At 47.6% G+C, this 14,950-nt stretch overlaps 3 protein-coding genes across 3 annotated transcripts; 1 reads left to right on the top strand and 2 right to left on the bottom strand.

The window, feature by feature from the left end:
• Positions 1-136: 136 nt before the first annotated feature.
• Positions 137-2,174, top strand: FOIG_16589 (uncharacterized protein). The gene is made up of 3 exons (XM_031218051.1): positions 137-770; positions 831-966; positions 1,027-2,174. The coding sequence occupies exons 1-3, from the start codon at positions 410-412 to the stop codon at positions 2,126-2,128; spliced, it is 1,599 nt and encodes a 532-aa protein (XP_031052229.1). The 5' UTR covers positions 137-409; the 3' UTR covers positions 2,129-2,174.
• Positions 2,175-2,324: 150 nt separating this feature from the next.
• FOIG_16588 (uncharacterized protein) lies at positions 2,325-12,055 on the bottom strand (the record flags this gene model as incomplete). The annotated part of the gene is made up of 5 exons (XM_031218050.1): positions 2,325-2,969; positions 3,024-3,796; positions 3,845-5,668; positions 5,724-11,650; positions 11,709-12,055. 5 exons carry the CDS (start codon positions 12,053-12,055, stop codon positions 2,325-2,327), a joined length of 9,516 nt encoding a protein of 3,171 aa, XP_031052228.1.
• A 1,547-nt stretch (positions 12,056-13,602) lies between these two features.
• Positions 13,603-14,274, bottom strand: FOIG_16587 (uncharacterized protein; the record flags this gene model as incomplete). Its single annotated transcript, XM_031218049.1, has 1 exon — positions 13,603-14,274. One exon carries the CDS (start codon positions 14,272-14,274, stop codon positions 13,603-13,605), a length of 672 nt encoding a protein of 223 aa, XP_031052227.1.
• Between the last annotated feature and the right edge of the window lie 676 nt (positions 14,275-14,950).

The raw sequence follows: 14,950 nt of genomic DNA, 5'->3' as shown, positions 1-14,950 counted from the left end.
TAGTGGCTCATGAACCTCAATGCATTTTGTCGCGGTCCCTGCTGTTGGTTCCAGAGTGCCGGAAACAATCTTCCTTAGTGCTTACATACCAACAGGCACCTGTTGTGCCCGATTAATTTCCTGTCAGCATCATCCGATTCTCTATCTCCCGTCTCCGCCCCAATCTCGGGGAACATGAACTGCAGCGTCTGCGCCGCGCCCCTGCACCTCGCCTACGTAGGTACGCTCTGTCAAGACCTATCCTAGTCATCCATCGGGTTTTTCGGTCGTACAACGACTAGTGGCCGAGAGACATTTGTTCGTCATCCCATCTCATCCCGCCCTCTTTTGCCATTCCTTTAACTAGAACCTGAGGCGCAGTTCTTCAACACTGACGGACCGGGTACTGTTGCAGCAAAGGAAAGGAATCATGGCTCTGTTACTACGTATCTGCTGGTGTCTTGTTGTACTTAGTTGCCTGGTAGCGAGTGCTGCTTGCCATGGTGACTACGGACACTTCCGCAAGAGGTGTCTAGCTTTCAAGCCAGCGGGCTTCATAAAGAATTCGACCTTGACGCGACAGGAGTTTGTTTCTGCTGGTACAACGTTACAGTTATCAGACAACGTCCCGACCTGCAACCGCGCCTCTCAAGCTGTCACAGTCGACCTCTGTCGCATTGCCCTACAAATTCCCACCTCAAAGCGGTCCTCGATCAGCTTTGAGCTATGGTTGCCTACTGATTGGAAGGAATCGAGATATCTTGCAACTGGAAATGGCGGAATCGATGGATGTGAGTGAATTCCCAATCAACAAGCACAAGACTATGGTGAAGCTGAGACAAGACGTTTAGGCATCAAATACGAGGATCTTGCTTATGGCACAACCAATGGTTTCGCCACCATGGGTACCAACAACGGCCATAATGGTACCACGGGTATCACCATGCTGAACAACCCTGAAATTATCAAGGACTTCTCTTACAGAGCGTGAGTACTATGGTCTTCCTTCTCATTTCTCATCCGTGAACCATTAGCTGACCATCGAAGTCTGCATACTGGCACTCGCTCAGCTAAGAAGCTCATCAAAGCTTTCTACGGCAAATCGCCAGCTCACAATTACTATCTCGGCTGCTCGCTGGGCGGTCGCATGGGTATCAAGGCTGCAGAGAAGTACCCTAAAGACTATGACGGAATTGTAGCTGGATGCCCAGCTGTTGACTTCAACAATCTCCAAGGCCAAAGAGCTATGTTCTACCCAATTACAGGGTCTGCAGACTCACCCAACTACATCCCCATTGACACCTGGAAAGGCCTGATCCATGACGAAGTTCTTCGACAGTGCGATAAGATCGATGGCGTTGAGGATGGAATTATCGAGGTCCCAGATAAGTGTTTCTTTAACCCAAAGACTCTTCAATGCAGCCCAAGACGTCCCAAGAACTGCTTGAACTCGGCTCAAGTCGCTCAGCTGCAAAAGATCTACGCTCCTTATACATATCCCAACGGCAAGCTCATCTTCCCTCGCATGAATCCTGGCAATGAACTACAGGCCGTATCCAAGCTCATCGCAGGCACCCCCTTCAGCTATTCTGAAGATTGGTTCCGATACGTTGTATACAACGACCCCAGCTGGGATGCTAGCACCTACAACACGAATGATGTCCGAAAGGCGGATGAGCTGAACCCATTCGACATCCGTACCTACCCTCAAGAACTCCCCAAGTTCAAGAAACGCGGTGGAAAGTTGCTCAGCTATCACGGTGGCCAGGATAACCAAATCACCCAATTCAATACCCAGCGTTTCTGGAATCGCATGTACTCTGCCGATAACGACCTGCAGGACTACTATCGCTATTTCCGCATGTCAGGCATGTTCCACTGCAACTCGGGTCCTGGCGCCTGGGCTGTTGGCCAAGGCGGTGGTGCCCCTGCTGCGGGTGTCCCCTTTGACCCCCAGCATAATGTATTGGCGGCCATGGTGGCTTGGGTCGAGAAGGGGCAAGCGCCTGCGAGTTTGACGGGTACCAAGTTCATTAACGACACTGCCACTAACGGAATCGACTTTCAGCGTAAACATTGTCTGTACCCTAAGACGCAGACATATATTGGCGGCAATCCCAAGAAGACTTCCAGTTGGCAATGTCGATAAGATCTTTATGCTAGTAATATTAGAGAGTATGCGTTTATTCAACTTGTCTCTGTCTGCTATGAATAGCAGTAAAGTTGTTTTGATAAAGCGTTTTCCACCCCAAATATCCACTTAATATACGGATAGCCAGTAACCTCGCTTCTGATATCCTATCAGACATCTACAAAAACTCCACTATCGGTTCTCGTACAGGCTCTTATAATTCATCTCCGCCATCACTCCATTCGCTTTCATCATTGCTATGTTGGGCTTCTGTATTCTTAATCGGCACTCCATGAGCAGCTAATGATCTGGTTTCTATAGCTCTCCATTTGGGTTTAGAAGTGAAGAATGGGTGATTCTCAGGGAGATCCCGATTTTCAATCAGATACCCCATAGGAGTATGTATGATATCAGATGACCGCGACCGATGTGGAACCCATTCAGTTAGGAATTTTGAAAGCGATTGAGCGTTGATAATACCAAAATTGGGAAGGATATGTTTCCTGCGGCGATGAACATCATTGGTTATCACCGAAGGATCTGCCCTTTCCTCAACTTCAAGACAGATGCGCAGCTGCGTATATTCATCGTAAGGAAGATACAATCGACCAGCCATGAGACCAATCTCGATGCTCAGCCAAGAAGGGATAGCAAGTTCCTTCTCCGGAGTTGGAACAGGACAGTACGCAAGGGTACCAACCTCTAAAAGAGATCTTGTGAATGCAGATGTGTACGTAAGAAGAAACGTCGTGGGGGTTTGTATCCTACGGAGTTTTGGAAGAAGGAGCTCAGCTTCCTCAGGAATAACGATCAAGGCTGTTTCGATCGCAGGTCTCCAGAGTACCCATTCAACTGGTCGCTATATGTACATTGTCAGTATATTTCGTTTGAAGTGAATTGCTAGAGGACGTACCATAAGACGACAAGAAGCATCAGTCTTCCGGGTTTGAACTGTTCTAGAGAACTCCTTGGAGACAAACAATTTCGAGGAAGTTCCCTTGATACCATACTTAAGTCCGAGATAGGTATGGCCGATCAAGTCAAGAGCTTGGATAAAATGTAGGCTGGCCAGCTCTACTTCAGGCTTCTCACAAAATCGAACTAGGGCATTGTCGAGGCCCGGAAACTCAAGTGCTGTAAGATGTGTAGGGTTCTGCTTCTCACGAAGCTGGTGAACCTCAAACTCAACTTCTCTTTCCTGCTCCACCTCATCAAAAGCCGAGGAACACGCTCGCCTTTGGTATTTGACCAAATCCGCCTCCAACCCTTGTAGTTCTTTCACAAAGCTTTGTACATGTCTAGAATTGAATACTTTCAAGCCGGTGGACGATGCTTCTTGCTTCGGCCCGTAGAGTTGTTCCAATGTCTGTCCCTCGGGCTGCTGAGTTTCTTGCAGGAGCTTATCTCTCTTCTTTTTGCTCTGCGAGGACTTTCTGAAGTCCAATAGAGCATCTGTACGTTTGCAAAAGTCGAACCCTTGGGCGATGTGCAAGGACATCATATTGTCACTGGCCTGACAACTTTGCTCTAGGAGCCAGTGGACAATGTCAGTAGACTTCAATGGTTGCGAGGCTGCAACCTTTGGACTGTGGGCGGATCGAAGAGACAAAACACTTGTATACACCTCTGGGGGAGCAACAAATGCGATGGACTGCGTTGTCGCGAGTTGTCTCAGTCTCATTGCAGCTATGATGGTTAGTGTCATACGGTCTGCTGATAGTTTTATGCACTTACCTTGCACTATCTGGTCTTTAGTCGAACTAATGCCCAATGTCAAAGCTCCCTGGGCGTATGTTGGAAGCTTCAAGTCAGTCCCGCGCGTGTGTGCCTCGTCGATATAGACTACGCATTCGTTGAGATTGTCTGCAAAAGGACTAGCCAAGAGCGGCACGGGAGACTTTTGAAAACGAGCTCGTACCATGATACGGCTGTTGTTATCGAAATATACCGCGCCCTGGGCATCAGGATAGACGTCAAGCCAGGCCGCAGCAAGTTGATGGTTCTCCATCTCAAGGATCTGGGCACCGGCGTCTATCAATATCTTGATCCCGTCGTTTCGGAGTAGTTCCAGTATCCCAATCTCATTCAGATGCCGTCCGTGTCCATCAATAGCTTGAAAGCATTTTTGGTTACGCGGTTCCAGCAGATGTATCAAAACTTCAGCGTTGGTTTGTATGAGAGTGGGCAGATCGTCTTGACGAATCGTACGTGGCAGGATCTTTTTGTTATCATTGGTCCCGCTAAAGCCTGTGGTCATGCCTTGCCGTTCCATACTCTCGGATAGCAGGGGTATGTCCCAAGCCGAGGCTTGAAACTTGAGTCCAAACTGCTTGGCGTGTTTTGGAAAGGCAAAGTTGTTCATGAAATGATTGACCACATGCTTCTCGAACCTGAGATGTTGCCATAGCATAGTGACCTGAGCCTCGTTGTCCATCTCCAACAGATGCCAATGTTCAAGGTCTTCAGGAAGGTGTTGTGAGGACGTAAAGCGTTGATAGTGCGAGGAGGGATCCTCAGAGTTGCTAATGAATTGGAGACTCTGGAGAAGTTGACACTTGGTCAAACCAGCATGGTAAAAGCTCAAACATGTAAGAACAAGCGCCGTATCCGGGTGACCGTACTCTGCGGTTTGCGAAGGTATTCCTTTAGCTTCGAATGGCACTGCAATGGGAGCTCTGTCCGGATGAAGGCCGTACTGAACATTCCATGACTTCTTCAGACAGAGAATCAACAGCCGCTGGGGAATGAGGCCATGAAGAAGATGGAGGTTCTTTCTACCAGAGGGTTCATCATTTAACGACCCGATTGCGCTTTCCCAAACGGATGCGGATAGTTGAGTAGTTGATAGTACTAATCTGACGTTTCTTTTGGCATCCAGACTTGCATCAGCTTTGAACTGAATATATGAGAGCCGCCCATGACAGACATCATCTACTAGAAGAGCGTTAAGATGATCTTCAACCCTAGCACACAAGAGATGAATAACAGGAAAGCCCCGGTGTCGTCGCCACACCTGTATCCCATCTTTAAAATTGGCCTGAAGTTGGGGTACATGGGATTCAATCAACGATAGCACATCTTCGATAAGCTGCCACCGTTGAGGATGGCCATCAATCATGGTGGGTGTACCACTCGGATATATCAATTGCGTCTTTGGTGAGAGAGTAAGATCAGACTCGTCGAGGACATCTCTGCTGGACGACTCCAACCATGCTTGGATGTTCATCATTTTCTGCGCTTTCTTTGCTTCCTTGTCGGCCAGCTTCTGGAGCCCGCTCAGCTTGAAGGAAAGTAGGTGTTCTGGCAAGCACAACATGACTCCTCCTGATGCGAGAGTTCTCTTGTGAAGACTGTGATAAAGTTCTAGAGCTTGGCCGTCGGTAGGTGATCGTCGAGCAAAGGGTATGTGGCAAACTTCTCGGCCAACCAGCCCACCAAGTCGGCTTTGCATGACTTGTGCTGTCTGGAGGAGAAGGGCTCGGGGAACAACCAATCGGCACAGATTAGTCGTGTCTGCTAACAGGATTGCAGCCATGGGCATAATGCATGAGGTTTTGCCTATAGGAATAGTCAGTTACGCGTTTTGTGTGACATGTCAGTGACATATACGAACCTTGGCCCATGTTCATCTGTAAAACAGAATTGGACATCGATGGTGGTGAAATAATAGCATGGGCTACTTCGACTTGGATGGGTCGAATCAACATGTCGCTGTCGATCTCTAGGAGAAGCCATTCTGGATACTTGAGTGGATTCCAGTTGGAGTGTCCCTGTGACTCAAAGTTCTCCTCCAACCATCCATCATCTCTGTGAAGAATTGCATCTTCTATCCGGAGGTAACGCTGAAAGCGCGCCGTAAATACCCCGTACTCCACTATCCTGGTAATCAAAGCATGAGGTACTCGCGATCTATTGCCATTTCTTAGCTGTTCAAGAATTGCAACTGGTGAGAAGCAAGGCCAAAGCTGGCCTTTTGAAAGCCACGCGAAGCCCTCGTCACCTTGCGAAACCAAATTCTCGATCTTATCTTGTTGCTCTCGTAAGAGCTGGCGGCAACGAGTAATTTCTCTTTTGACTGAAGCCATGTGTGGTGTGTTATGAAGTGCTTTTCGACGCTGTTGCGGTAGAGCCAAAGCGGCGAGTGACACTCGAAGGTCCTCCCCATAAGCCCGTTCTGAAGTGAGGGGCGAAGAGATCAGTCTCTGTATAATCTCTTGGAGGGTATTGAATTCCGTTCTTTGAGCTACAGGTAACTCTGAGGCCTGGCTGGATGAATTTGAATTGTAACTTCCAACCGAAGAGTGGTCTTGTTCTTCTAACCAAGATTGAGAGTCTTTATTGGACCTATCGTGGAATTTATGCCTTGATAGCAAGTCTTTCATCAAGACTTGAGCCGTAAAACATTTCCTGGGTCCCTCTGGGCTCCTGCCTTTCAAACGTGTTGGTTTTAAAGCCCAAAGGTCTTGGTATAGCTTTTGATCCGCCTTCGATTGATCGCCTACCAACATTTCTGCTGCGCTCTCCAGCTGAAGGAGATAGACAGACAGCTCCCAATTGCCTTTCAATCTTCGAAGCTCGGGGTAGAACTTCTGCCAAGTCTTCTTTAAGCTAAAGTTCTGGATGTCTCGGGTTAGGCCTTTGACTGATAATTCGAACTCCTGTCTCGAAAGAGGTGGATTTGGCCACATCTTGAGAATGTGAGAGGTGATTCGTGACGCTGCGTCCTTCCTCGGATCATCTTTGGGCACGGGTCCGCTCTTGTCGTCGTTGAATGATTCTGGCAGCGCTAGTGACAGAAATACATCTTTGGACGGTTCTTCAAAATGGCGGAAGTTTGTGAACAGGGAATGGTTGGGCGGCCGGATGCGACTTAATCTACTGCTTTTGAACAGTGCCACGAGCCACATCATGACACCCATGTCAACATCGTCGTCGAACGCTAACAAAGCTAGGGAAAAGTGCTTGTCGTAAGTTCTCGTCGGGCCGTTTTCATAGAGCTTCTGGACCAGGGACCCCCAAAGTTGTGGCGCTCCAACACCTAGAGTTGCCGCTAGATCGATATCTGATGAGGATTTCTTGATACCCCGAAATGTGTTCCACTTTTCCAAAGTTGGAGCAAGCTTGGGAAGGCGGAATGCACCAGTATCAGATTCCAGCATCGCACGGGTGGTCTGATACACTCGGCAGCTCTTCACAGATGACTTTTGGTCTCGGAGAGGGATGAAACCATCTGTTTGTGCCGCTTGGGAAAGAACCATCGAATCAGAATCAAAGGAGAAACGCTCATAAAGCTGCCTTCGAATACGGCCTCTGATTCGCAAATGAGCCACAGACACGTCATATGACACATTGTCTTGCTGAGGTTGTGTCATACCAAACATCTCTAGCTCTCGTGACCGACGTTCAATCAGAGCGACTAGAGGAGCCAAGTCTTCATGTTGGATTGTGGAAGTCAAATGTTGATCCCATCGGACTTTCTGATATAGATTGATGCCTGGGGGATAAAGAGTTCTTTCCGGTGATAAAGACTTGATGACAGACAGTATTCTCTGTGGAAAGCCCGCCAAAGGAGTCCAAGGCTGACTGCGAGCCGAGAGCAGACAATGGCGAGCTTCCTCTGTTCCTGTCTTCCCAGTGAAGTCATCCGGTAGTGGGAAAGACGTTAGTGCATGTATTGCTGCCTTCAGATAAAGAAGAAGTGGTTCAGGTGGGCAGTCAAGTCGGCCTAGGACAGAGTTGAGGGTATATTTAGCGTACACTCCTTCGTTGGAAATCCTGACCGCGATATGGATTCCATGTCTCTCCCATTGAATATTCCCAATTGGGATAAGAACACTCCTTCTTTTAGAGTTTGAAATATCGCGCAGAGTAACTCGACTGCATAACCCGTGGAGCGTTCCGATATCTTGCTGAGGATCCACTTCAGCCTTGAGCTGAGGGCAAAACAGTAAACCTCTCTGGTTGACATGGAAGCGGATCTCTAAACGTTTCATCTCAACGGACAAGGTTCCATTGGCAGGTTGGTAAATCGTCAACCTCTTGGAGTCTTCAAAATCCTGAAAAATACTACAGACTTTCCTCCCAATCTCCGAGTTTGGCTCAACAAGACTGGTTCCCGTGCTCGACTTTCCCGACCTCGTAGGCTTATTGCTATTTCTGGTGGCTCTTCGATTTCGGGTGTCGAGTACCCAGTTCGATAGCTTACGTCTCCAAATTCGTGGTTTTCGACGCATCTCAAGATTTCCGGTAGTCAAGTCCAGCCAGTGCACGCAATCGTCGACTAAATCTGCGGGTAGGTCCCAGCCCATGGGACCTTTCAACATGGAACGCGGGACGAATTGAAGAATGGAGCCTCTGAATAGAGCTTTGATGGTTATTTTGCTATCCCTGATGCCAACATGAACTTGGTGTCCTTCCATTTCGGTAAGGATCTGATAGTCCAAGAGTCCGGATGGTCGTGTTAGTAATTGTCGCCCCTCAAAAAGCTCCCGCATAGATTCATCATCTCTGATCTCAAGGGGAAGCCTCCCTAGAGGCTTTTGATCCACTAGTAAGTGACCTTGAAGTACATGATAATGTACTCTCTGTGGAGCGATTGAGCCAGTAGGGTCGGTTTCAGACGAAATCCACCACGAGTTTTTACCCTTGAGCTTCTTCCAAGGGGAGTAAGATCTCTTAGCAAGAACACTGGCATTGGCCCATGTCTCGTCGATTGCCTTCTCTACCAGGCCGATGTCGCTCTGCACCCACTTCTCGACAATACTCCTCATCTGATAAGAAGCAGACATGTCTTGGGTAAGAAGACTTCGCAAGTGAGGGGGCAGCCTATCCAAACTATCAAGCAAGTTCTCCTGAAGCGCGATTGACGATCGGAAGAAAGGTAACGGATCGTCTTTGAGCACAGTTGCTTCAAAGCCATCATGACCTAAACAACCCCAGAATGTTTGGCGACAAAGCAACGCGGCCCAGAAAGCAAAAGTAGCAGACTTACCGGCCATATCACCGTCAGGCGTTGATCTGACGTCATGCTGTAATTGAAGAATCCAATTTGAGGTGACGGAACGGACTCTCAACAGCAGCTCATGAGCCTGTCTTGCAAATGACTGTGGGCAAAGGTGATATAGCCGAAGGCTAAATATCACAACGGTACTCATCCGATCGACCTGTCTCCGATTCTGTTCCATCGTATCCATCCAAGCCTCGAGCCGCTCTTTCAGTCTATCACAGAACCTTTCACAGCTGAACACCCATTGAACTTCACGCAGTATTCCTTGTTCCAGTGCAGCTGGGCCGGCCTGCATAGCAAGGCGTTGGAAGAAACAATTTGTAGCTCGACTACTTAAGTCAAAATTGGAAGCTGCCATTTCCTTCAGTACCTCGAGCCAGCGTCGACCTCGTGCAGAAACCGCTCGCTGGAAAGCACAGAAATCGTTACCAGATATGGATCGAGGACTCATTGATTCGCTTGCTACGATCTCGTAAGAAGAAGGATGATGTAGAAGCATGTCTAGGACTCCTCTTGGCGTTTCATATGGATCCGGGATGCCCTGTGGAAGCCAGAGACCTAAAAGGTGCTGATACCATGGGATCTTGGGGAGTTCGTCCGCCCAAAGCCCCAATACAGTATCATAGTATGAAATTTCGGCTCCAAAACGAAAAGCGACCTGGTCAGGCGTTTTTGGTAATTTCAACTTGCCATAGTGAGTTTGCCGGAATGACTTTTTGCGCGAAGCAAGCGTGAAGGTTCTATTCGCCGTTTGGGAGAATTTCTTGAGATTAGTAATATCGTCAAGGAGCAGTTTTGGAACGCCTTTGGTTGCTACTGTGGTACCCAGATGATACAACCGCCAAGTTGCTGCACGATAGGCTTTCAAGTACTTAGGAATAAGTAGCTCTAGAAGAATAGCTGCTCGTTGGGCAATTCGCTGGTCAGTGTCGGTTGATGGGAGAAAGTCTTCATGGACGCTGATCTTGAGCTTTTTTCGTTGCCAAAACTTCGGACATCTTCGGCAACCATTGGTGATCTTTTTGCCGGTAGGAGATGTGGTACATGTGCAGGCAAGGTCGTTCAGCGACTGTGTCAAGCTGTCGTACCTTTTTGTCAGCCGTTCTAGCTCGGATAGGGTTGATTCTCGGGCCCTCAGTGAGGCTTCATCAATCAGTGTAGCGGTCATCAACATCTGGCTACCAGCCACAGTGGAAGAGACAAACTGGGCAGGAAACGATGACCTTGTTGTGGGTTTATCAAAGATTGTACCCAGGCTTTTCTTGTGTGAGTCCACACGATTGCGAAGGTACAGCTGTACTCGTAACAGCCGCACCATCTCGTCCTTGGTCATCAAGCAAAGTACATCCAATGCATCGGGAATGAATAGAGGATGATAGTCTTTGAGTAACGGACATATAGAGGTTGCCGCTTCGTCCATGCTTGTCCAAAGCTCAAAGAGTCTGAGAAGGTGGCGACTCATCAGAACCGAATCTTTGTTGAAGGTGTCTCCCACGTTGGTGAGCAGGTCCATGATACCTCTGGATAGTGAGTTGCAAAATTCTTGAGGTTTTTCTGAGGTGGCAGTAGTTCTCGTAGCTGCCGCATTCTCACTCTCCTCGAGGGCAATATAGCGGTCGGCCAGGCGGCCAACTTCGAGAACTGTTCCCTCTTGTGACTGAAGCAAGTCCGGAGAGATCCTACGGGACAGAAAGCTGAGCTTTTGTGATAACTGAGATGTCAAGAAGGCGCCACTATTATCCAGTCTCATGTATAGATCAGCGTCGGGGACGCGGCACGGAAGAGTTGGAATGCGGCGAGCAACTCTGGCCTTGTAGTCATCCCATTGCAAAGAAATCCGTTCCGTCGCATACTTCACGATGCCTCCAAAGTCGCCCGAAGTAGATGCGAAAAGATCATTATACAATGGGCGCAAAGATAGTGAACATGCTGCACTATCCGCCTTGAGTTTTGCCATGCGGCGGCAGAGCTTTGATCGAAGCTGCAGCGTCATCTCGGGGTGCAGATGTTCAACAGAGTCTTTGAGAAGCTCGGCCAACATGGTACAAAGAACGAACTTGTAATAGACTCGTCCCATGCCGGCGCATTTGTGGTCTAGCAACTCCCGTAGCATACGTCTCAATGCTACACGGAGAACCAGCCAGTACGGTGAGCGCCTCCAGGGAACTTCAGATGAGCCCAATACAACGTCATCCCGAACTTTCTTACGAACCGACTGTACTTCTAAGCCACTTCCAAGCCCCTCCAAAAGTGACATGAGCATCTCCATCACTAAGGCAGGGTCTGTGGAGTCGCGGGTCTCGGCAATCAATTGTCCGCCCTTGGAAGCCTTCGCCGCGAACTGATCAAAAGATCCATAGCTTGCCTGTCCCAAAAGCTGAGACAGATTACTCAGGAAGGACATGTCGTTGAAAACGTTGAACGGGACTCGGACTGAATGATGAGGAAATTCCCCCATGAGACCATGTTTTGCCGCGAGAACATCTTTGACTGGTGCTGCAGTCTGGAATGCTTCGAAAACTACTGTTTCTTCACTATTGCAGGGGTCAGCCAGCATGTCTTCACCACCTCGAAAGGCTTTTAGAAACAGACATATCATTGCGATGAATTAGCAAGGCAGAATTCTGTTGAGTGACGAAAAGAGTGAGCCAGATCTTATTCTTCCCACTAGCGATGCTTTGAAACATTTCCAGTAGTTCCTGGCTGATCAGCTGGCCCTGATTGAGAACTGTTGTAGCTTTCATGGAGCTAAGCAAGACGTTCCAAACGTCCTGGTCTTGGTTATCACTGAACTTGGCCAAGGCGCGCTGAAGTCGACTTCCCAGATCATATGCCAGCCCAAGCTTATCCGCGTCGTTCCTACTAGGCAACTTGGAAGGAAGAACTACATGATGGAAAACGGCTTGAAGCAATAAATCCGGTTCGGGAATTGTAGACATGTTGGGATAGCTAACCGCTGAGGAATCTTTTTCGTAAAGCTAGGTTCTTTCTACTTAAGATAGTGATTGACAGGGAAAAGAGTGTTTCTTTCAAATGCAATCAGGCAGAGAGCGGGGAAGCCATGTTGGTAGGCCTCCTACAGACCACTTTATGTATGTTGGTTGCAAACTACATGTTGAGCTATGCGGATATATATTGATCCAATCCGTCGTAGTGCAGATCAATGTAGGGGGTCCCCTGGGGACAGGGGGTACTTGATGATATTAGGTTGTCTAAGAAATGCTTTAACTATAAAAGCATTACATAATGGTCTGCACATGACGCCTTTTTAGGAACCAAATGCACCCATTTGGGATTAAATGGAGACTGGATAAAGGATTTACAGACAGGAAACGATAGCGCGTCAAAGAACGACAAGTCGCAGGTCGAAGGCCCTTCTGCCAAAAACTCACGTCTGTTTCAAATATCGTGTCGAGACGAGGCCCCCATGAAATTCGGGCTTTCGTCCAGTGATGTGCGAGTTGGAGACCTCGTTTGTTGGCTGCTGTGGCCACGAAGAGTCGTCATCGTGCAAGGATATCAACGGGCATCGATGGACATTACAGGTAGTGGGTGCAGCGGTTGTTACTGGCGACTGGAGACCATTGCATCTGGGTGGTTCGCAGCACCCGGATTGGTCTAGGAATAAGCGGGAGTTAGAGCTTTATTTAGATCCTAAGACAATCTTCACTCTTCTGGCTTAATGGGTGAAACATAAAAGGAAATTTCATATTCCGTGACCTTGCAAGTTTTACTAAAGGATTAGCTGTTGTTAGATCTTCTAAGTAGCCATACATATACATATAGGCGAAGTAAACTCCTAGTAGCATGTATCTGTCACTGGGTATTTCTTCCTCTATTTGAAATAATGATTATGAAAAGCTAAGAATCACATAGCTGTAGTGCCTGATTGTTCTACAGCAAGTTCTCTGCTGATCGTGTTAGGCTAAACTTGTGCCACATTGGGTTATATCTTATGAGGTTCGGGTCCTAATAAACAAACATGGAATATCGCTATCTGTCGTGATTTACATAATTATGTAGTTGTAATATTAGACACATAGACACCTGGCTTCCATTTTGTTGCTCTGTAGGAGATATGGTCGAGTGTTGCAACTTGTCCAGTAGTGCAAACGAAAGTAAACCTAATGGAGAACAGATGTTGTTTTAATCGAGAGGTAGCGATGGTATCTAAAGTGCGTTTAGATGTGGTGTTGGGAAATTAAATATAGCCAGGAGCTGACGGACACCGCGTCTTTCCTTGCTGCCCTTCCGGTTCAGTGTGGCTTTAGGTCTATAGACTGGCGACAATGAACTCAAATTTCTAGGAAGCGATACAAATGACTTAATTGTGTAGTTAAAAAGGCCCTCAGTAGAGGGAATTTGAAAGTAACTAAATACATCTAGCTGGCGCGTGTTAAGCCAGTCGTCAGCCGGTATGTGTTGTCGCAAATCGGTTTCTCATCGTAGCTCTTAAGCACTATAACTTGACGGTGATATCTCTCATTCAAGTACAATATGCCTGTGACTGACCCCCGCCGTTGGCATAAGCGATCAAGTTGTTTTTGAGGTTATCCGAAAGGCAGCGAAGGAATCCGAAGTTGCAGTTGTCGCACCGGAAACGATTGACATAGGCCGTACCTACGCCGCCTTCATACAAGAAGTGATTGGTATAAATCTGCGTGTCCGAATTAGAGCATTCATGACCTTCCGGAAACCAGCCACCATAACCGTCGTTGAATTGGGTGTTGAAAGAAAGTTTGTTCGTGTCACTGCTTGTCACAGATCTAGGATTAGACTGCCCATTACTGCCCCTGACGGTGACAAATCTCGACCATGTATTCCCGTGATTATCTTTCCAGCAGTAGTCGATCATGCAACCTGATGATGTCGCAGGGAAGCTGAAGCAAGTTCCTCGCGGTGCTAAAGAGCGTGCTCTCATACCCTTCTCACCATCTAGAAGCATATCGGGATCGGCTTCAACGATGGGAACCTCTTTGGCGTTCTCGCCGGTTCCAAGTGTCACCATCCTGTGAATGTAGCCTGGAGAATGCTTTTGAGCTTCCTTCATAGCTTGAACCTCTAGAGGCGAGAGGCGAACATCAGGGAGGCGGGCATCGTTGGGCTGGGGGTCTGCAACTGGGTTTGCAGCTACAGAGATAGTCCAGGCTGCAAACATCGCGACTAATACGCCTTTGAGGAACATATTGCTTTTGTGTATAGATAGTCGTAGTAGCTCAAAGCTATGTAAAGATCTGCAGAAGAATGTGGTGAAAATTAAATAAAGAAGAAATAAGACAGATGGTTAGCATGGGGTTTTATGGTGCAGATCTATGAGTGCTGTTTATAAATGTGTTTGGACCTCTTTGGCTTTGGCCTATGTCTCGGCATCCACTAAGTGATAACTGCATAACTTAATCCTAGCTTGTCTCTGATCCGTTTCTTCTCCAGTGCCGTGTGTTTCCGGGGAGGTAGACTTTCCTGAGATGTGCCGATAATGTTTCTTGTCCAGAAATAAAACAAAGCTATTATCCTAGCAGCGGATAACACGGCATGCTATGCTAGCATGGTTGTAATAAAACTTTAATAATAGTATAATTCTTATTATAATACGAATTCTTTTAGCAGAATTAAGTATCTTATTTTAACCGATAACGTACACGATAAGCATGCCGATCAGACAAGCATGCCGATCAAAAATCCCTCAACCTTACATCTAACCATCTAATCAATTGATTCTCAACCAAATAATATGTCTCAATCTAATAAAGAGGCTCAAATCCTTCTTGCACTTCAGGCCTATCAGGCAGACCCAAAATTAAGTCTGCGACGAGCTGCAAAGGTCTATGATGTTA

Source organism: Fusarium odoratissimum (assembly GCF_000260195.1).
Source record: "Fusarium odoratissimum NRRL 54006 unplaced genomic scaffold supercont1.95, whole genome shotgun sequence".
In the NCBI taxonomy this organism is placed as follows: domain Eukaryota; kingdom Fungi; phylum Ascomycota; class Sordariomycetes; order Hypocreales; family Nectriaceae; genus Fusarium; species Fusarium odoratissimum.
Note: the sequence above shows the minus strand (reverse complement) of the source record. Positions and strands in the feature narration are given on the sequence as shown.

Excerpts from the sequence above, each read along its gene's own strand:
- FOIG_16589 (XM_031218051.1), top strand. The coding sequence starts at position 410 with ATGGCTCTGTTACTACGTATCTGCTGGTGTCTTGTTGTACTTAGTTGC. Across the intron at positions 771-830 it reads AAATGGCGGAATCGATGGAT|GCATCAAATACGAGGATCTT; the intron begins GTGAGTGAATTC and ends CAAGACGTTTAG. Across the intron at positions 967-1,026 it reads AAGGACTTCTCTTACAGAGC|TCTGCATACTGGCACTCGCT; the intron begins GTGAGTACTATG and ends TGACCATCGAAG.